The 22,312-nt window shown below is 44.9% G+C and overlaps 1 protein-coding gene across 8 annotated transcripts in view; it reads left to right on the top strand.

The window, feature by feature from the left end:
- The window catches only part of KCNMA1 (potassium calcium-activated channel subfamily M alpha 1), a 1,262,580-nt gene that overhangs the window by 696,492 nt on the left and 543,776 nt on the right, over positions 1-22,312 (top strand). For all 8 annotated transcript variants that reach the window (XM_069753065.1, XM_069753070.1, XM_069753069.1 and 5 more), the window contains exons 4-5: positions 3,281-3,374; positions 5,637-5,748. In XM_069753065.1, coding sequence (XP_069609166.1) covers positions 3,281-3,374; positions 5,637-5,748 — 206 coding nt within the window. The remainder of the gene's footprint in view (positions 1-3,280; positions 3,375-5,636; positions 5,749-22,312) is intronic.

Below are 22,312 nucleotides of genomic sequence, written 5' to 3'. Positions count from 1 at the left end.
CAGTGCACGACGGACGCGACGTGTGGCCATCCGTCACGATCCATCGGCAATACAAGTCTATGGGCAAAAAACGCATCTTGCGGGCACATTTGCAGGATCCGTTTCTTGTCCAAAACGACGGATTGCGACGGAATGCCAAACGACGCAAGTGTGAAAGTAGCCTTAGGGCTAGGGTTAGGGTTGGGGCTAAAGTTAGGGCTAGGGTTGGGGCTAAAGTTAGGGTTAGAGCTGGGATTAGGGTTAGGGTTTGGATTAGGGTTGGTATTAGGGTTAAGGTACCGTCACACTAAGCGACGCTGCAGCGATACCGACAACGATCCGGATCGCTGCAGCGTCGCTGTTTGGTTGCTGGAGAGCTGTCACAGAGACAGCTCTCCAGCGACCAACGATGCCGGTAACCAGGGTAAACATCGGGTAACTAAGCGCAGGGCCGCGCTTAGTAACCCGATGTTTACCCTGGTTACCATCCTAAAAGTAAAAAAAACCAAACACTACATACTTACCTACAGCTGTCTGTCCTCCAGCGCTGTGCTCTGCACTCCTCCTGTACTGGCTGTGAGCACAGCGGCCGGAAAGCAGAGCGGTGACGTCACCGCTCTGCTTTCCGGCTGACCGACGCTCACAGCCAGTACAGGAGGAGTGCAGAGCACAGCGCTGGAGGACAGACAGCTGTAGGTAAGTATGTACTGTTTGTTTTTTTTTACTTTTAGGATGGTAACCAGGGTAAACATCGGGTTACTAAGCGCGGCCCTGCGCTTAGTTACCCGATGTTTACCCTGGTTACCAGTGAAGACATCGCTGAATCGGTGTCACACACGCTGATTCAGCGATGTCTGCGGGGAGTCCAGCGACCAAATAAAGTTCTGGACTTTCTTCCCCGACCAGCGACAGCACAGCAGGGGCCTGATCGCTGCTGCATGTCACACTGGACGATATCGCTAGCGAGGACGCTGCAACGTCACGGATCGCTAGCGATATCGTCTAGTGTGACGGTACCTTTAGGGTTGGCATTAGGGTTACGCTTGGGATTTGGGTTAGGTTTGGGACTAGGGTTAAGGTTAGGGTTGTGATTAGGGGTGTATTGGGATTAGGGTTAGGTTTGAGGTTAGGGTTGAGATTAGGATTAGGGGTGTGTTGGATTTAGGGTTTTGATTAGGGTTATGGTTAGGGTTGACATTAGGGTTGTTTTGGGGTAAGGGTTGTGATTATGGTTAGGGTTAGTGATTAGGATTATGGATCAGGCTGGGATTACCCTTGTGAAAATAAAAACTTGGGGGCTAAAAAATCTTTTTTGTGGAAAAAATTTTTTTTCTATTTTCACGACTCTGCATTATAAACTTCTGTGAAGCACTTGGGCATTCAAGGTTCTCACCACACATCTAGATAAGTTCCATGGGGGGTCTAGTTTCCAAAATGGGGTCACTTGTGGGGGATTTCTACTGTTTAGGCACATCAGGGGCTCTCCAAACGCGACATGGCGTCCAATCTCAATTCCAGCCAATTCTACATTGAAAAAGTAAAACGGCACTCCTTCTCTTCCAAGCTCTGCAGTGCGCCCTAACAGTGGTTTACCCCCACATATTGGGTATCAGCGTACTCAGGAGAAATTGCACAACAACTTTTGTGGTCTAATTTCTCCTGTTACCCTTGTGAAAATAAGAATTTGTGGGCGAAAAGATCATTTTTGTGTAAACAAAAGCGATTTTTTATTTTCACGGCTCTACGTTATAAACTTCTGTGAAGCACTTGGGGGTTCAAAGTGCTCACCACACATCTAGATAAGTTCCTTAAGGGGTCTAGTTTCCAAAATGGTGTCACTTGTGGGGGGTTTCCACTGTTTAGGCACATCAGGGGCTCTCTAAACGTGACATGGCGTCCGATCTCAATTCCAGCCAATTCTGCATTGAAAAAGTCAAACGGCGCTCTTTCACTTCTAAGTTCTGCGGTGCGCCCAAAAAGTGGTTTACCCCCACATATGGGGTATTAGCGTATTCAGAAGAAATTGTATAACAAAATTTATGGTTACATTTCTGTTTTTACACTTGTGAAAATAAAAAAAATGGTTCTGAATTAAGATGTTTGCAAAAAAAAGTTAAATGTTCATTTTTTCCTTCCACATTGTTTCAGTTCCTGTGAAGCACGTAAAGGGTTAATAAACTTCTTGAATGTGGTTTTGAGAACCTTGAGGGGTGTAGTTTTTAGAATGGTGTCACACTTCATTATTTTCTATCATATAGACCCCTCAAAATGACTTCAAATGTGATGTGGTCCCTAAAAAAAAATGTTGTTGTAAAAATGAGAAATTGCTGGTCAACTTTTAACCCTTATAACTCCCTAACAAAAAAAATTTTGTTTCCAAAATTATGCTGATGTGAAGTAGACATGTGGGAAATGTTATTTATTAACTATTTTTCGTGACATATCTCTCTGATTTAAGGGCATAAAAATACAAAGTTTGAAAATTGCAAAATTTTATAAATTTTCGCCATATTTCCGTTTTTTTCATAAATAATCGCAAGTAATATTGAAGAAATGTTACCACTAACATGAAGTACAATATGTCACGAAAAAACAATCTCAGAATCAGCGGGATCCGTTGAAGCGTTCCAGAGTTATAACCTCATAAAGTGACAGTGGTCAGAATTGCAAAAATTGGCCTGATCATTAAGTACCAAATTGGCTCTGTCACTAAGGGGTTAAAGATGTTGTCTAATTTCTGACATTGATGGCATATTACAGCTGTCAGAGCCCGTCCACCCTCACAGGCTCAGCTATTTCCAATAGGCTATTATACGAGTAGTCAAAGGATGCCCAAGTGATCCGAAGCCAATAGGGCTAACAGGATACAAAATCTGCTTTCCTAGCATTGCTCCTGTGATTACAGGGGTCCCAGTGGTTGGGTCCGCATCAACCGGTGATTGGCTACATATTCTAGAGATATACCACCAGTGTTCATCATAAGACAACCCCTTTAAATTGTATTAAATTGTATAATTGTTTTATTACATTACGTTGGTTCAATATTGTATTAACTAATGGATTAGTAAGGGTCTGATTGCTAGGACCCCACCAATCTCTTGATTGAGGCATTGTGATACCTATTAAATGGAGCAGCACTGTGTATGCCCAACCACAATTCCATTCATTCCCTACACGACTGCTGAATGCTGCAATTGGCTTTTTTTTCAGCAGTTCCCTTTAATTATGTGTTTTTGAGTTGTGGAAAACATTTGATATATCAGAATAAACAATTTAATTATTATCTGACGTGTCTTTTCAGCCCTATTGAAACCTGCCAAAACTTCTACAAGGACTTCACTCTTCAGATAGATATGGCCTTCAATATCTTCTTCCTGCTATATTTTGGACTGAGGGTAAGTTCCATTTTTAACATGTTAAAATATTATAAAAGATGGAACAGGAGCTTTTGGTAGTACAGAAAATGAATGATAAAGAAGACAGCCGCTTAAAGGGATTTTCTGGCTTTAGCATTACACTGTTTTCATTGCATGGTGAAAAGTTCTGACATTATTTTACAGGACAAAAAAACCCCTTTGCTGCTTATTTCCAGAGGATAAATATTGGTTCTGATGGTTGCACTATAGTTACCAGAGCTGTGTCTGGTATTGAGCCTTGTACCTGTCTGATTGTCACATGATTGGGACCGATTTTCATCCTCTGGGAGTAATAACTACAAGATGAGATCTTGAAAATTGAAAACCTCAAAGTTCTCAATGACAATCATTCATATTTATTTGAGAAAGAAGAAGAGGAGGTTATGCAGTGGTGTTGGCTTTGCCAAACATTGACTACTCACAATGTGCTGAGCCCATGTAGCTCCTAGTAATTCTCCAGTAGAAGATGTCATAATATCTTTCCTATGTCTTACAGCCCTTTGTTTATTCCTGCTGTGTTCCCCTGAGGATGAGAATTTAGTGTGCTATGAGGATGGTTTACACTAATAAACTTGGAGTATACAGTAGAATTGTCATTTACTTTTACTTAAAGGGAATATGTCAGTAGGATCAACCCTCCAGTCCTAAGCCGTGTATAAGGACATGTAGGTCATGGGAAGGTGAATAATCTATCTTGATATCTGCGATCCAATGTCTTCTTCCAGAGATATCCATGTTCTTCTATGTAAATGAGCTGTTCAGGACTATGGGCCAGGCATAGATCTACATGAGACTCCGCCTCCAGTAGTATGACCTCAGTGGAATCCTCAAATTTGTTACTGATACATGCTGAGAAAGTCAAGTTCTGCAAAACTAGTGGCAAGATGTTTTAGAATTCATAGAGCCCTAATTTGGCCAACCTAAGATCTGTATTTTGGGCTAGTGGATAAAATCCTTGTTCATTTTGCCACTGATTTTATGTAAGCTTTTCCTGTACTATGCTAGAAAGAAAATATCCTAAATAGCCCTTATGTGAAACTTGGATCCTTTTAGTATTGGTTTTCTCTTAATTTCCATAAAAGGAGACTTGTCACTGATACATACCTACATAAAAATCTAAGCATAATGCCTTGTAGAGGATGTAGGCCCTATAAAAAGGCATCTTTACTTTCAAATTTGCCACTTCCATTATCAGTGTTAGTTTCGGTGCTCATTATTAACCCTTGGAACAGTCTAGCGGCTGAGTGCACCATTCTTCCCGCTGTTATTTCCATGAGGTTGCCCCCTCTCTAGATTGATAGCATTTGCAGAGAACACTCATTAATGCATACACTGTGCGAGGTCCTTAGCTGCGCACAAGGCTCTCCTCACTCCTCTCGGTGTAACCTGTGGACAGAGGGCTCCACACCTCACACAGTGTATGTATGAATGAGCGTTCTTTGTAAAAAGGAGCTGCCTGAAGCAACGTAATGTTAGATTATACTCATAAGATACTACAGACCGCAGCCTTCAGCTCACTGGCTTTACCCATCATGACACGGTGTTTCTTGTTTGGCACCTTGGTAATGAGACACCTTTTTATAGGCCATCAGTTGAACCAGCAGATATTCTTTTTCACTAAGTGGCAGGATTGCTTTCTTATTACTGATAGATTTTCACTCTGGTCATGACTTTCCATGGCGTTTTGCACCTCTCCTTCTTCATGTGTACAAAACGTCTTCCCTCTGTCATTTCTCATTATTATTACACATAATTTCCAGACATCTATGGTGATTTCTTTGCCTGTGTGGATTGGATGAGTTGTTACTGACATCTGGTGATAATTTCATGTCAATAGCACCTTTAGCAACACATGTACTTAGAATATTGGTGACATGTTCAATACTTATTTCACCTGCCGTGTATGATATAAATGTAGAAACACGATGATCCATGACTCTTTTTTCTTGAAGGACCTTTATCCTAAAGAAGCTTCTGACTTTCTTAGGGCATGTTTTATAGGAGTGCTTGATAATACAATAAAGAGATAAATATTTGGCATGCGCTCATTATTTATATTTTATTAACATGCATACTGCCCATAAGAAAATGATCAGCTCCTGTTTTTCGGATAAAGGCCCATCTAGAAATGATTGTCCTGACATGAGCCGGCCAGTGAGAATCCTCTCCACTACCGTTCTCCGAATCCTATCTGGCCTTTACCTTGACCTTCTTACAATGTGCCCTTCATTGTGTTCACAGTTTATCGCTGCCAATGACAAGCTGTGGTTTTGGCTGGAGGTGAACTCCGTAGTAGACTTCTTCACAGTGCCTCCTGTGTTTGTGTCTGTGTATTTGAACAGGAGCTGGCTGGGTAAGTAGACACCAATGATTGCTGTAGTAATGCCTATGTTACTTGCACACATATTTACTCTGCTTCTGCCCAGATCACAGGCTTTGGAGATTTCAGGAAATCATGTTACTAAATACAGTGGCCAGGCAATGGCCATATGGCGCATAAATCAGCAGCCAACCATTTGCCATAGCGTCTAGTCCATAATTACTGTGCAGAACAATGGCAGACTTAATGCATAAGTGTTTGGAGGGCACTTCTTGAAGGTTGGATGCTTGAGACCCCTGGAATGCCCAATTTCCCCTAGAGTCCAGGCTTCGCACACCTGACAACAGCAACGATTTAGATCACGATAGGAGCAGTGCTTAGCAAAACCACGCTTTTCGTGGCATTCTTAGGTGATTTTTATGGGAATTGTGTGGTTTAAAGTTAGAGTGCGAATGAGTCCAAGACATACTGTATGTATTTCTAAGGAACTTTAGGAACGATTATTTTATGCTTAAAGTAGATTATTATTAATTATTGTAAGCCTCAGCTACTGAAAAGTATGAGTACAACAAAATACTCATACAAATTTGTGTTTTGTGCTATGGTTCCATCAGACTTTGGTTACACTATCGTTCAATCATATTTGTTAGTGAATGGGAAGGTTTAGTTCTTTATTGGCAAAAGTATAGTAGCACGAAGCTTCAATTACAAAAATATCATAGAACTGATTATTTATAGGATTCTGTAATACATTGTATGATTATGAGTCCATTCTTCCAATGTGACCAGAAGCTTAGATGACCACTATTGCTCTGATGGATCCCATAAGAAATCAAAGCTTGGAAAATATAAAAGATATGAAAATATATGAAATATAAAGCTTGGAAAAGTATTGGTCATATAAATATTTTATTTAGTAAAAGTGAGATGTGTACAGAGCACACTGCAAAGGAATTGTGAACAATTAGATTACGGATTCACACATCTGTACTGATTTTAGACCAATGAGCAACATAATCTGTAGTTCTACCTTCACCGAGGAGCCATTTGTGAGGAAGTGCTGCCCTCCTGTGGTACAACTTGTTCTCTACAGATTGCTATGTCAAATGTGTTCATAGTGGATGTTTTGCTTTTCATTCTTTATGCTGATCTGCCTTTCCAGTTTGCATTTTGTGTTATTTTATTGGGTTGGCATGCTTCTTAGTACAGTGCGTAGCAGAGAGGGATATAGGTATTTAAAACAAAAGCAGGAATCGTCTCTGCCAAAATGAAATTCTTTTTAAAAAAAATTGGGGTATGTGCAGACAATCAACAAATGCTGCTAGATGGATGCTGCATACTTGTGCAGTGTCCAACTCGCAGCATCCAGATGTTACAGCATAGTGGATGGAACTTCAAGAAATACCGCGTCCACTGACGCCCGCGGCTCACCCGCGGTGACTGGCATGAGTGGCGTCTCTCCAGACCACAGCATGTCAATTTCTCCAACACAATGTATTGGACGCAATGAATCCACACGGTTCCGTGAACACATACGAATTCACCTGCGTTCAATAGCAAGCAGTGCTTTGGATGCAACAAACATGCACTGCATCCGGATCGTCTGCACATACCCTTAATGTAGGAAATTCTCCTTGCACAATATCTGCTCATTTCACATATTGTACAATCTTGGGGATGTTTAGATCATTTTTGATTGTATATGTACACTGGCAGGAGGCCCATGATATCTGTAAGGAGGAAGCCTGATATCTTCTCATTTACTGCAGAGAAAACTATTGTGTTACTGTTACTATGTTGCCAGTGCTGGGGGTTTTCTCCAGCTGGATGGCCAGAAAGCAGTCTGGTGTCTGAAACATATCTGCTTCTTAGGCTACTTTCACACTAGTGTCGTACAACGCACGTCGCAATGCATCATTTTGCAGAAAAAACACATCCTGCAAAGTTGTTTGCAGGATGTGTTTTTTCTCCATAGGCTTGTATTAGCGACGCATTGCGACGTCGTGCGTCGGTTGCGTCGTGTTGTGGCAGACCGTCGGCACCAAAAAGCGTTGTAATAATGCATTCGCTGCCCCCGTTGTGCTGCGTTGTCACAGGATGCGTGAAAGTAGCCTTAGTGTAACAACAGCCGTTCTGGTCCATCTCTAATTACTTTTGCCTTTCCACTCTATTGGTTCCTCCAGTAGCCAGGACACTTTCTCACATTTACCTACAAATAAAACAGAATTATAACATGAGAATACCAGCATTACAGCTGTCGTTTACATAGGAATCATGATGGTCTGCTATTCTAGCCTTAAAAAAGCATTGAGACCTGCTGGAAAAGAAATAGCTAATGTGTGTATACAGTATATCCTTATACTGATAGTATAAACTAAGCGCATAGCCTTGTAGGGCTTATCGTTCTATAAAAAGAATACATGCAATTGCTGCCTCCAGTCTGCAGAAACTGAGCTTTTATCAGATTATGCTAATTGGGTCACTTGGTGAACTGTGGGCATGGCGGAGAAGCTCAATATCCCATTCTGTCCACTGGTTTGCATGTTTCTGCCTACCACACTGGTGATTGACAGCAGCGGCTGCCCTGAGCTTTCTCTGCGGACACTGCTGTTGTCAATCACCAGTGAGGGAGGGGGGGACATGCCAAGTCAGTGAGCAGAACAGTGCACTGAGCCTATTGGCCACAGCAAAGGGACTTTAAGCACTCTAAATAGCAAATGTGAATAAACTTCAGGAAGGAGACAGAGACTAGAACACTGGAGGTGTGATTTTTCACTGGCTACATTCTCTACCATGCTAATTGTCAAGTTTATATGGTCATTTTAGGCTAAAAGACTCCCTTTAATATTTAATTAACATATTTTATGGCCTCATATATTGCATTTTTGTAGCATTTTTCAAAGTGTTTTTTTTTCAAATACAGAGCATGTTAATATTTTCAGAGTTTCTGCAACATTTTTTACACATCCAAATGAATGAGAAAAGAACACAAGGAAAAACACATTAAAAATGCAATGCACAAAAGCATGGAAAAACATGCATATTTTATGCACAATTTTTCCTGGCAAACTGTTTTTTTAGCAAAAAAATGTGCTCCAAATACTAAACGTGTGCCTCTATCTGTGCAGTTCACAGTGCACATGAATACAATGGGTCTGTAAATAAAGTTGATAACAATCAAGAGTAAATAGGGCCATGGGTGAGTAAGGCCTCTTTCACATTCCCGTCGGTACGGGGCCGTGGCACACCGTTGGCCCGACGTACCGACGGACGTTGTGCCAATCGTGCACAACGTGGGCAGCGGATGCAGTTTTCAGACGCATGCGCTGCCCATTATGAGTTTCGGGGAGGAGGGGGGCGGAGTACCGGCCACGCATGTGCGATCGGAAATGGCGGTTCCGACGGACGAAAAAACGTTACATTGATAGTTTTTTCGTCACGACGGGCCGCAAAATCACGACGCATCCGTTGCACGACGGATGCGATGTGTGGCCATACATTGCAATGCGTCGCTAATGCAAGTCTATGGAGAAAAAACGCATCCTGCAGGCAACTTTGCAGGATGCGTTTTTTCTCCAAAACTACGCATTGCAACATTGGAAGTGTGAAAGACGCCTAAGGCCTCTTTCACACATCAGTTTTTTTTGCCATCAGTCACAATCTGTCGTTTTTTTCTCATAGGCTTGTTTTAGTGACGGATTGTGACGGATGTAATGTCTTTGTCCGTCGGCCGGAGACAACAGACAAAGTAACGTTTTTTGTGTACGTCAAAAAGTCGGACAGAAACGGATCCTGCGGTGTCCGTTGTTGGCTATAATGGAAGTCTATGGGCTCAGGATCCGTCACAGTCCGTGAAAAGACAGAATCCAGCGACGGATATCGTTGTTTGAAACTGAGCATGCCTGGAAGAATTTCAATTCCTTTAATTTAACCCATTTTTCCATTCAGGGAATCTCTATCTTTCCCCAGAATTCTGTTCCTTTAAATTCCTGCGGCAGCTGCTTCGACGGATCCATCAAAAAAACTGATTTTTTTACAATCTGCACAGGATCCGTCTTTTCAACACTTTGACGGATTGCGACTGATTCTAAAAAACTGATGTGTGAAAGTGGCTTTAGGCTGCCTTCACACATCAGGTTTTTGCCGTCAGGCTCAATCCGCCAAATTTTGAAAACACCGGATCCGATTTGTATTAGCGCCGGATTGCGCCGAATGGCTTCACGTTTCGTCCGTCTTTTGCGGATCCAGTGAAAATTGTTTTTCCGGCATCTGGAAAAAAACATACAAAGTTACGTTTTTTGTCTGCGGCGAAAAACCAGACAGCCCAGTCTGGCTTTTGCTATAATGGAAGCCTATTGGTGCCGGAAGGCAACGGATCAGTCACATGACGGATTCCGGCGCCGGATTCCGTTTTTTCTAACTGTGCATGCTCAGATACAATTGGCCAGCCCCCAATTAGGAAAGGTGTGTATAAAGCCTGCTAATAGGGCTCATCCATTTACCAGCCAGCAAGCAATCAAGACAGACCTGCCACCAGAGCTGAAACCTGCCACCAGAGCTGAAACCAGCCACAGCCTGCCAGCAGCCAGCCAGGCCTGCCAGCCACCAGCCACAGCCTACCAAGCCAGCCAAGTCAGCCAGCCGCAAGCCCCAGCCTACCAGGACAGCCAGGACAGCCACAGCCTACCAGTCCAGCCAGCTGCCAGCCACAGCTTACCAGGCCAGCCAGCCACCGCCTACCAGGCCAACAGCCAGCCACAGCCTGCCACAGCATACCAGGCCAGCAGCCAGCCATAGCAATCTACAGCCTACCAGGCCAGCAGCCAGCCACAGCCTACCAGGCTAGCAGCCAGCCACAGCCTACCAGGCCAGCAGCCAGCCACAGCCCACTACAGCCTACCAGGCCAGAAACCAGCCACAGCCTGCCACAGCCTACCAGGCCAGCAACCAGCCACAGCCTGCCACAGCCTACCAGGCCAGCCAGCCCAGCAGCCAGCTACAGCCTACCAGGCCAGCAGCCAGCCACAGTCTACCAGGCCAGCAGCCAACCGCACCCTACTATGTCTTCTTCTGGGAGCCCTCCCTCCCTTGCATTATCAGCACTGTGAGGTAAATATATATATTTTTGTTTTTTTCTTTTTGGTGATGTTCACCTAACAATATGCATTATTTCTTAACAGGAAGCTGCAGCATCAGAGGTGCTTCCAGAAGGAGACGGACGGGATGGAGTAGTAAGTATCTTACATGCATCGCAGAACCACAACATCACAGACATCACAGTACACAACACATAAAAACAGATCATTACAGACATCACATTTTTTCTTTTAGTCTTCCGATTCTGGGGCTCAATCAAGAGGTCCTCAATCACCTCCCAGGGTCGTCTGTGTGAGCGTCAGGGCGGTCGCCATCGAGTAAGTACCTTTTTTTTGCCCACTTTATGTTGTTGTTTTGAGTCTAATGTCTTTGTTTTTTGTGTTTTTTAACAGGCTTCACAGCATGCTCCTAACTCGGACGGTGAGGAGGCTGGGCTACACATCGAACTCCTCATCGATCTAATCCGAGAGCGGGAGCCGCTGTGGAATATGGGGGACCACCACCACACAGATCTTGGTGTGACCCATCTAGGAGGAAGTTTGCCACGAAGTTGTGGACCACTGGGAGGACCTTGATGTTCGGGCCCAGAATCAAGTGCGTAAGTATTCACAGTTCAGTTATGTTGCTGGATGTAATGTGTTGTATACTAACCAATTTGTGCTTTCACTTTGCAGGCGAAAGAGATGTGAAGCAGTTGCGGTCCATCAGGGATCGCTTCAAGAAGGAGTTCAACAAGGAGATGCAGGCCTCGAGTGGAACGGGAGGACGCAGGAGCAAGTATAAGTATACTAGAACCCTGTCGTTTCTCCGGTCGACGATGGTGAGCAGAAGGTAAATATTACCCACCCATTTAATAAAAAATGTTTGCATATCTAACATTTTTTGGCAGGTTTCAGCCAGGGCCAAGCAATATCAATATATTAACTTTTTTTTTTCTTTGTTCCACAGCACCATCTGCAGAACTCAGGAGCCTGTAGAGTTGAACCCTTCTGTAGCGATCCCTCAGGACAGGGCCGGCGTCAGCACCCGGCGCACCCGGGCAAATGCCGGGGCCCTAGAGAGAGAGGGGGGCCCACTCACGCTGTCATAGATACAGCTGGGAGAGCAGAGCAGGAGAACATGCTCTCTCCGCCCACAAAGTCACTGCTGGCTGTGTTCTCTTAACCCCTATGTGCCAGCTCTGACACAAGCATCTTCTCACTCAGTCAGTGCAGCCAGGCGGGCACACATAGGGGTTAAGAGAAGGCAGCCAGTGTGACATTGTTTGTGGGCAGAGAGAGCACATTCGCTGGCTGCAGTGCTGAACTTATGAGGCAGATTCCGGAGGAGCTCCTACCAGTGCCTGAGTGAGTGCTATGGTATCCAGCAGTGGTTGCAGTTGGACTTGTGGCTCAGTCTGCTGCTGTCTGTCTCCGCTGCCTAAAAATGTGGGTGATGTCTGGAGGAGCAGCTGGTGGGGTGCAGCCTGCAACCTGCAGCCGCCCAGCTCACCCAGAACCCCAGAATACATGCATGCCCCACCCGAACCTGCACCAGTGGGGTAGGAAGAAGCTTAACCCCTTCCCATCTGTATGAAGGTTATTGCTGAACCTTAAAGATAACAATCACGACCCGCATAAATGGGGTTAACCAGATGCCAGGAGGAAGGGGAGCTGCTGCCATGGATAAAACTGAGCTGTGGGCTGTACGTTGGGGCCCCGTGGCCCCAGGCTGGTGACTGGAGGGACTCTGCCCAGTGCTGGTATGTGGGTGATTTCTGCTCCGGAGTCTCAGCTTCTCTCCTCCACATCACACTGTGCAGTCACAGCAACATTGGTTGTCTCTGTCCAGGTCCCAGCAGCTGCCACTGCTCCCACCAAGGACATGGCATCACTTAACCCTTCCCCTGCAGCCACCGGCAACAAATCCACATTATTCCTTGATTAAATCAGGTTCCAACCCAATAGAGGAGCAGATATTTCTTGCTGCCATTAGGGTCCGGAAGGGGGTGACATTAGCTGCCCTGCTACTCTGTAGTGGGGGATGACAAGTGTAACATGGGGTAATGATGACGGAGAAATGCACAGGATAATAGTGAGCGCGACAGAGGGCAGTGTATGGTATGGAGCAGTTAGGGGGTGGGCTGCAGGATCCCCCCATACTGTACATGACTGCTCGGGACAGGGAGGCGTTTAATGAGCTTCTAATGGCGGGGCACTAATTAGGTCACTAGGGTTTGTGGAAAGGATTCAGCATCAGGTCCCTCATTAATGCCCGAGCTGCCTGTTACTTTGTAGCACAGATCTGTTGGGGCCGCAAAAAAAAACTCAAAACAGAAAAGCACCTCTCCTGTATATATACACTGCACAGCACCTTTCCTCCTGTATATATACACTGCAGAATTCACAATAGCTGTCACTCATGTAAGAAGTGAAATCTGGCATTGTACTATACATTTCTCTGCCGTATCTGTGCATCATAAATCGGGGTATGTGTTAAAGGGGGGGGGGGGGGGTGGCCCACTGAGACTCTTTCACCCGGGGCCCTCGAAAACCTGGAGCAGGCCCTCCCTCAGGAGTTCGCCACCACGGGATACTTCGACAGACCCGATCTATCTACACCTTCCCAGCCTTCCCTCACATCTGGTCCCTCGGTCCCATCCACCAGCGCTGGTGCATCGTGGCCGACTTCGTTACATGAAGCTGCTGGTGAGGATATAGCTTTTCCTTTACCCCACCCCTCTGACCCTGCTGCCACCTCTAGAACACCTGTGGGTGATGGGTGGCAGTGCCAGAGGAGTCAGGAAAAAAGCTATACGCCCGAGTTCTTGCATCTGAATGCAGCCTTCCAGAACTGTTTCAAACTGTTGTCTGAGCAAATGACTGCAGGATTTAATTTGCTCAGCTACAGTATTCTTGAAGTAAATCACCAAATCACTCCTTTTTCCAGGCAGTACTCGAGCGCATAGACAAGCTATCTCCTGACCAGCAGATGCATGTAATGCAAGCCTGCCAGTTTGCCCTAGTGCATGTTACCTTCCAAGCCCCTCTTCCCACCACGGTAGTTCCTCCCGCACCTGCCCCCCTCCAGCCACTTTACCTCCGCCCCCTCCTATACAATACCAGCCTCAAGCCCCATACCAGCCTCAAGCCCCGTACCAGCATCCTGCAACATACCAGTTCCCAACCACATCATCTGTGCCTCCACTCCCTGCCCAACCTCTACTACCTGCAAACTACCACCAGTCTCCTTCCACATCCATCATGCCCCAAACACAACCCTCTTCTCCACCCACCACCTCTTCTGCCTCCCAATCCCTCCACTACACCCCTCAAATCTTCCAAATTCCCTACACTACTCCAAGTTTTATGTCCACCAGTTCTCATTCTTTCTCCACCCCTTCACCTTCTGTTTTACCTCCTGATCCATCACCACCACAATCCTCTCTCCACACTCCTATTGTCGAAGTGTCCCAATCTGACAGCCCCTCCAGTATTATCTCCACCACACACTACATGAATTTATAAAAATTTTGGAAAACATTTGTAAATAAAAAAAAAGTTTGGTTTTAAAATTTTGTCTTTTACTTATTAAATTATAAGGGTAAAACAAGGTACAATACTTTGGATAAAACAGGTCCAATATTTTGGGTAACAAGGGTCAAGAGTAATGTTTCAAACTATATCATCCAGCCAATGTACTCTTCCTTGAGGTGAAATAAAGTATTCAGCAAATTTGTCCATCATTCTGGAAACTGACACAGAACTTCTAAAAGTAATGTTATGATAATCATTCAAGGTGGTTTCTTCAAAGTGGTCATCAATAGCAATCGGTTCCTTGCATATTACGAAATTGTGCAGGACCACACAAGCTTTCACCACCTCGTCAACAGTGACAGCCTTCAGGTTTATAGTGGTCAACAGAACTCGCCATATGGCTGTTAGAATCCCAAAAGCGCACTCCATCATTCTTCGTGCTCGTGTTAGGCGGTAATTAAAAATTCTTTTAGTTGGTGTCAATCCACTACTTGAGTATGGCTTAAGCAGGTGTTCCGAGAGTTGGAACGCTTCATCTCCAACATATACAAACGTCATTGGTGGCCCACAGGTTTCAGGCATTGCAGACACTTTAAAAACTTGGGAATCATTAGAGCAGCCATAGGCCCCAATATCGACCGCTTTAAAATTGTATTCTGCGTCTGCGATGGCCATGAGCACAATAGAGAAATATTTCTTGTAATTAAAATATTCATATCCAGATGCAGCAGGTTTGATGATGCTGATATGTTTCCCGTCCACCCAAGCAATTGGGAAACTGACGAATTTGTTGGAATTTTTCTGCTATGTCCAGCCAACTCTCCGTTGTAGGATGTGGTATAAATTTGCTATGTAAAGAGTCCCACATTGCATGGCAGGTGTGCTTCACAATTCCCGATATGGTGGAAATTCCAAGTCTAAGCAGAAAATGGAGTTGACGAAAGGGATTCTCCAGTTGCAAGGAATCTGTGAAAAAAAACAAGGCAAAAATTAGTACAAAATACCAGCAATAATATTACAGTTATAAGTCAGCTTTAACAGTAGAAGATACAATAAAATAATTATTAAAAAATACCAGCAACAACATTACAGTTATTAGTGTGCTTTTACAGTAGGAGATACAATAAAAATTGCTTACCTAATAGTCACGATATTGCTTACCTAATCTAATAGTCACCATCAGACGCTCCGCCGGTGAAAATGAGAAGTGGCAATATTTATCACTTCCTGCGATGAGGTGTTCAATCCGTTCCACCAACAAGTCGAAGTTCTCTGCTTTCATACGTACGTAGCTGAAAAACTTCTCGGGGTTTCCTCATAGCTCCATGTATAAAGTAGAATACACCCCAAGTGTCATTCTCTGTGCTGTGATTGGGTGGATCCAAAATCGTCGTCGGCACAGAAGCATGATGCGCTGTCTCTCGCTCCTTCCCCAGAACAATCGCTTTCAAACGATTCGCCTCAAAAGTAAAATCCACAGAAATCTTCAGAATGTTTGCCATCATGCATTCCATCTTTGCCACTTGCTCTACAACCTGTCAAAGATGGGCTGTAGGAACACTGTATATATAGGTTTTTAGTAGCCAATCACGTTTGGGAGCCTCCCATGGGCGGTTTTAAAATCCAGATCCGTCTTAATCCGTCGTAAAATGGATAAAAATATGGACGAAACGGATGAAAAACTGATACAACGGATCCGTTTTTTTGCCGGATCTGCTAGTCGGATCCGGCGGAAAAATAGATACGTCGTATCAGTTTTTCACAATTTACAACGGATCCGTCGATCCGTCATGCCGCCGGATTAAGCTTGACGGCAAAAACCTGATGTGTGAAAGCAGCCTTATACTGCCTAAAATTATACTGAGGTTGTTTTCTAAAGTTCCTGTCTGCAAGTAATGCAGCTCACAGGGGCTTGCTAAGTAGGTAATGGGTCCCACTGCCACTTTCAAAAAAAGCCTGCAGCCTCTTATTGCTCATTATTACATTACACACATGGCACTAAACTAATGAGTGTCACGGCACTGTACTACAGATTGTTTATTAGAAAGACCAATGATACCGAGGTGGTGAGAATTTGGAGTGTTTGAAGGAAACCTGTCAGCTGGATTGTGCACTGTTATCTACACACAGTGTCAGGCTGGCGCCTTTATACTGATTAAAATGATACCAGGGTTGATAAAATTTGTCTTGTGGTTGTTCTTTAATCTTTATTTGTAGTTTTTAGTTAAAGATACGCCCGTTCTCCAGGGCAGCCTGTCTTCATGTGGTGCTCTAATTAGGTATTCATCTGCATGGCTTATGACAGGTCATTGATCCTTCAGTGACCTGCCCCCTAGTTTACATAATGAATATTATATACCTAATATACTCGTGTATAAGCCAAGATTTTCAGCACATTTTTTGTGCTGAAAACGCCCCCCTCTGCTTATACACTAGTCATTGTCCAGAAAGCCGGCGGGGGAGGGTGAATGGCGAAGCGGCGATAGGAGCCGGCTAACAGAAGACATCATACTCACCCTCCTGGAACCGTCGCTGTATATCCTGTTATGATACGGTGGTCTAGGAGCAACATGGAACGAGCTCTGAAGGAAGTGGTAACTGTACTGACCGCAGTCCCTAAGCTCAACACAACACTAGAAGTAGCCGTGGAATGCTCCTAACTCTCCCTAGGCATCTCGTCACAGCCTAAGAGCTAACTACCCCTAAAGATAGAAGCAGGAAAGCTATCTTGCCTCAGAGAAAATCCCCAAAGGATAGATTAGCCCCCCACAAATAATGACTGTGAGTGGAGAGGGAAAAGACATACACAGAATGAAACCAGGATGAGCACAGGAGGCCAGTCTAACTAAATAGATAGGACAGGATGGAATACTGTGTGGTCAGTATAAAACACTACAAGAATCCACGCAGAGTTTACAAAAAATCTCCACACCTGACTAAAGGTGTGGAGGGCAAATCTGCCTCCCAGAGCTTCCAGCAAGACAGAATTAATTCACACTGATAAGCTGGACAAACATAGAAAGCACAGAATGGATAAGTCCACAATCTATGGACAGAAAAGGGCAAGCAAAAACTTAGCTTAGCTGAACTGGTCAGGATAACAAGCAACTCCAAAGAGATGTGAATCCAACCAGGAACCATTTACAAGTGGCACTGGCTGAAGATAGAGCCAGACTTAAATAGCCGAGCAGAAGAGACGATAAGTGGAGGCAGCTGATGACAGCTAACTCCAAGGAGCAGCCATACCACTAGAAACCACAAGAGGGAGCCCAAGAGCAGAACTCACAAAAGTGTCACTTACAACCACCGGAGGGAGCCCAAGAGCGGAATTCACAACAATATCCATCCCTGCATTTCCGTCCCGTCAGCTCTTCCTGTCCTGAGCGGTCACGTGGTACTGCTCATTAAGGTAATGAATATGCACTCGTCTGCACTCCCATAGGTGTGGAGCACATATTCATTACCTTAATAAGCGGTAGCACGTTACCGCTCAGCACAGGAGACCTGCCGCGCTTGAACAATGGAGACGGCTAGAGGAGGGTGCGTAGGACGGGGTGGGGGGGTTGACAAATGAGCCATGCATACAATGGGACAGGGGGTGAGCCATGCGGGACTGGGGGAGCCATGTATACAACAGGGGGAGCCACACATACCAGGACAGGATGGGTGGGAGCCCCATATAGCACAACAGGACGGGGAAGCCACACATACCAGGACAGGGGAGCCACACATACCAGGAATGGACGGGGGGAGCCACACATAGCAGGACAAGATGGGGAGCCACACATACCAAGATGGGGAGCCACACATACCAGGGCAAAACATGGGAGCCACACATAGCAGGACAGCGATGGGGGAGCCATGCATAGCAGGACAGGGATGAGGGGACAATGCATACCTGGCTTAAACTTGAGTCAATAAGTTTAAACAGTTTTCTGCTGCAAAATTAGGTGCCTTGGCTTATACTTGGGTCTGCTTATACTCGAGTATATACAGTATATCTTGAGGGGGAAAAAACTCGTCTGCAATACAGCCTGATCGCATATGTACTGTGTATATAATTAATTTGTTTGATGTAATCCTGATATTCATTAAAGTTTGAAAATGGCACCGGCTGCATCTGCGCTGTCGAAGCTATTGTTGATCCAATAGCTGCTACTGCGCAGGCGGCACCATCTTGCTACAGAAAAAAAAAATCATCCTCTAAGATGGCACTGCCCGCGCCTGCATAGTAGAAGCTAGCAGATCAACAATAATGTCTACTGCACAGGCACGGCCAGCACCATTTTCAAACAGGATTACAGCAAACTAATTTATTATATACACATTACATACGTGATCAGGCTGCCGACCTGACAGGTCCTGCTGACAGGTTCTATTTAAGTACGCAGTCCCTATGGTGGCTTGTTCAGTCTGCCTTTACAAATGGTCATCAAAATTTTCATCTTTTGAGCTTTTTACCAGCAGTTTTGGAAAAGGCCCTTTTGATTTATTGAGAAAATAACCAAGAAAATCGGTTTGTCGAGTTTAACATTAAAAATACAGTATATACTTTGTAGTGCACTGTTATCTGCGCTATGCAGTGATGAAGCAGTGGCCCAGGAAAGTTCAAAGCAAAAACGTCTCTTTAATGCTCAACTCACAAAAAGTACACAGCACATAATATCCTTCAGATTGCAGCTGGCAAACTGCACCGCCGTGTACACTGTGGGTGCCAGGCCCTTTAGCTCCCTTGGCTCTTTGGCTCCGCTGGCAATGTGTCTGCCCTACCAGAATTTGTAGGTTATCTCAAATCTAATCCATGTAATCTCCAGTATCTCCAGTATGTCACAAATTCATCTTGTATGTCATGGGAGGGTGCTGAAGGTAAAACTACATCAACAGTACATCAACAATCAACATTTTTTTAAACCTTTATCCTGCCATTCTATTGTACGTGCCAGTAGTAGTCACCCAAAACACACGATCAGATCAATATCGGTGAGTGAACTGACACATATCACCAGAAATTGCAGTGATCTCACAGTTTTGGCTCAGGAAAAAGAGTCATGTTGCAATAAATTGAGAAGAAGGGGTTACCCCCAGTGGACCCTTGACACAGTCTTAAATATTGTGCGCAACACACAAGACTTGTCGGGATCTCATCAGCCACAAACAGTCAAGCAAGCTTTCCATTGGAAATAAACTGGTCCTCTCTATTACATTTAGTCCCCAATTTGACGAAATTAAATCATTAGTTCAAACAAAGACACATTCCTATTTTATGTGAGGATTCCACGTTGTCATCTATACTTGTATACATCGTAGCCAAAAGAGCTGCCACACTGGATCTCTGTCACACACTGCCACACACACAACTCTCCCAGTTTTTAGAATCTGTCAGAAAACCCAACACTTGGCTGAATCTCTCTGGATTCTTCAGGTGTGGCACCTCACGATGTAGAACCTGTGTGCATTCCACGGTAAAAGATACATTTTCTGATAGTAGCAACAATAAACAATATAAAGTTCTGGGATATATAAATTGTAACAGTAGAAACTTAGAAAGTTACAATTGGTAACTTTGAAAATTGAAAACCAGAATCTGTGAACATTCAACCAACATTTTCTGTCCCTCCAGTTCCAACCGTTCCATATCCTTTGCGTCTAAGCATTTTGTTAGGCTACTTTCACACTAGCGTTAACTGCAATCTGTCACAATGCGTCGTTTTGCAGAAAAAACGCATCCTGCAAAAGTGCTTGCAGGATGCGTTTTTTCCCCATAGACTTGAATTGACGACGCATTGCGACGGATTGCCACACGTCGCATCCGTCGTGCGACGGATGCGTCGTGCTTTGGCGGACCGTCGGGAGCAAAAAACTCTACATGTAACGTTTTTTGCTCCTGACGGACCGCTTTTTCCGACCGCGCATGCGCAGCCGGAACTCCGCCCCCACCTCCCCGCACTTCACAATGGGGCAGCGGATGCGCCGGAGAGATGCATCCGCTGCCTCCGTTGTGCAGTGCGTTAAACGCTAGCGTCGGAATCTCTGCCCGACGCATTGTGACGGGGAGATTCCGACGCTAGTGTGAAAGAAGCCTTACTCACCACTAAAGATACACCACTTTTTTCAAAGTACATGGAATTGAGAGACTGATTAGTCAACCTGGGGGGTGATACCAAAAAGAATGCTAATGACAAGAGAAGTGTTCTGGATTTTTTGCTTGGGAACCTGTCATCCATCTGGACTGAATGCCCGTAGAAAAAGCATGTTTCATTATTAGTGTTTACTGTTAATTTTTCTCTAACAGAATTGGTTAGCATTTTTTCATTTTTTTTCTTGTTTTTATTCACATCTTGTGCATATTATTTCATTTAATTTGCATTATGTCATGTGATGATCACACATTACTTTTTCTAGTGGTTGCATCTCGTATATGGCTCCCTTGGGATATTTTGTATACAGTTTTGAGAAAGGGCACCTTGAGTGTTTGAAACACGTTGCCACACATGTCTTTGAGAACCATTTTTGCCATGAATTTTAATATTTTCTAAATAATTTTTTGGACTTTTAAAAGCTGGAACGTTTTTTTTTCTTTCCTGTCCATTTGTGTTTTCCCAGCCATACTTAAAGGGAACCTGTCAGCAGATTTTGCCGCTATAAGATGCATCCACTGCCTTTCAGGGCTTATCTTCAGCATTCTATAATTCTATAATGCTGTAGATAAGCCCCTGATCCGACCTGCAAGTGGGGGGCAGTACGGTCCGATGGGTGTCTCAGGTCCGGGTCAGCGCCTCCCATCTTATTGCGCCGCCGCCCTGCTGCTTCTTCATCGCTCCCCGACATCGGCGCTTCTGCGCAGGCATACTTATCTGCCCTGTTGTTGGCAGAGCCAAATACTGCAGTGCGAGGCGCTGGGCCTCTCTGATCTTTCCCGGCACCTGCGCACTGTAGTACTTTACTCTGACCTCAACAGGGCAGAGAGGTATGCTTGTGCAGGAGCGCCGATGTCGATGAGCGATGAAGAAGCAGGAGGCCGGCGTCGCACAAAGATGGGAGGCACCAGACCTGGACCTGCGACACCCATAGGACCGGACCGCACAGGACCGCCTCTGTTGTGAATTCTGTGGTCGAGCTCCCTCCTGTGGTCATGAGTGGTACTTCGGCTGGTTCTGTCTATGAGCTTCCTCTGGTGGATGTGAGTGGGGCTGCGGCTTCTGAGTTTCCTTCCTCAGGTGACAAGGTTAAGTCGTTAGGTGCTGCTCTATTTAACTCCACCTAGTTCTTTGTTCCTTGCATCCAGTCAATGTTCCAGTATTGGTCTTGCTCTCTCCTGGATCGTCTAGTGGCCTGTCTGCCCTGCATAAGCTAAGGTCTGCTTGTGTTACTTTTGTTTGCTATTTTTTCTTTCCAGCTTGCTATATTGGTTTTTCTTGCTTGCTGGAAGCTCTGGGACGCAGAGGGAGCACCTCCGTGCCGTTAGTCGGTACGGAGGGTCTTTTTGCGCCCTCTGCGTGGTTGTTTGTAGGTTTTTGTGCTGACAGCAAAGCTATCTTTACTATCCTCGGTCTATTCAGTAAGTCAGGCCTCACTTTGCTAAAACCTATTTCATCTCTGTGTTTGTATTTTCATCTTTACTCACAGTCATTATATGTGGGGGGCTGCCTTTTCCTTTGGGGACTTTCTCTGAGGCATGGTAGGCTTATTTTTCTATCTTCAGGGCTAGCTAGTTTCTCAGGCTGTGCCCGAGGCGCCTAGGTCTGGTCAGGAGCGCTCCACGGCTACCTCTAGTGTGGTGTGATAGGATTAGGGATTGCGGTCAGCAGAGTTCCCACGTCTCAGAGCTCGTCCTATGTTATTAGTAACTATCAGGTCACTTTGTGTGCTCTTAACCAAGAGGTCCATTGTGTTTCTGAATCACCAGTTCATAACACGCCTCCCCGGGTGAGTATAATAAAACTTATTTTTCTTCTCTTGCAGGTTGGACCTGGGGCTTATCTACA

This window comes from Ranitomeya imitator, chromosome 2 (genome assembly GCF_032444005.1).
Source record: "Ranitomeya imitator isolate aRanImi1 chromosome 2, aRanImi1.pri, whole genome shotgun sequence".
Lineage (NCBI taxonomy): Eukaryota > Metazoa > Chordata > Amphibia > Anura > Dendrobatidae > Ranitomeya > Ranitomeya imitator.
The sequence above is the reverse complement of the archived record's forward strand: the minus strand, read 5'-3'. Positions and strand labels throughout refer to the sequence as shown.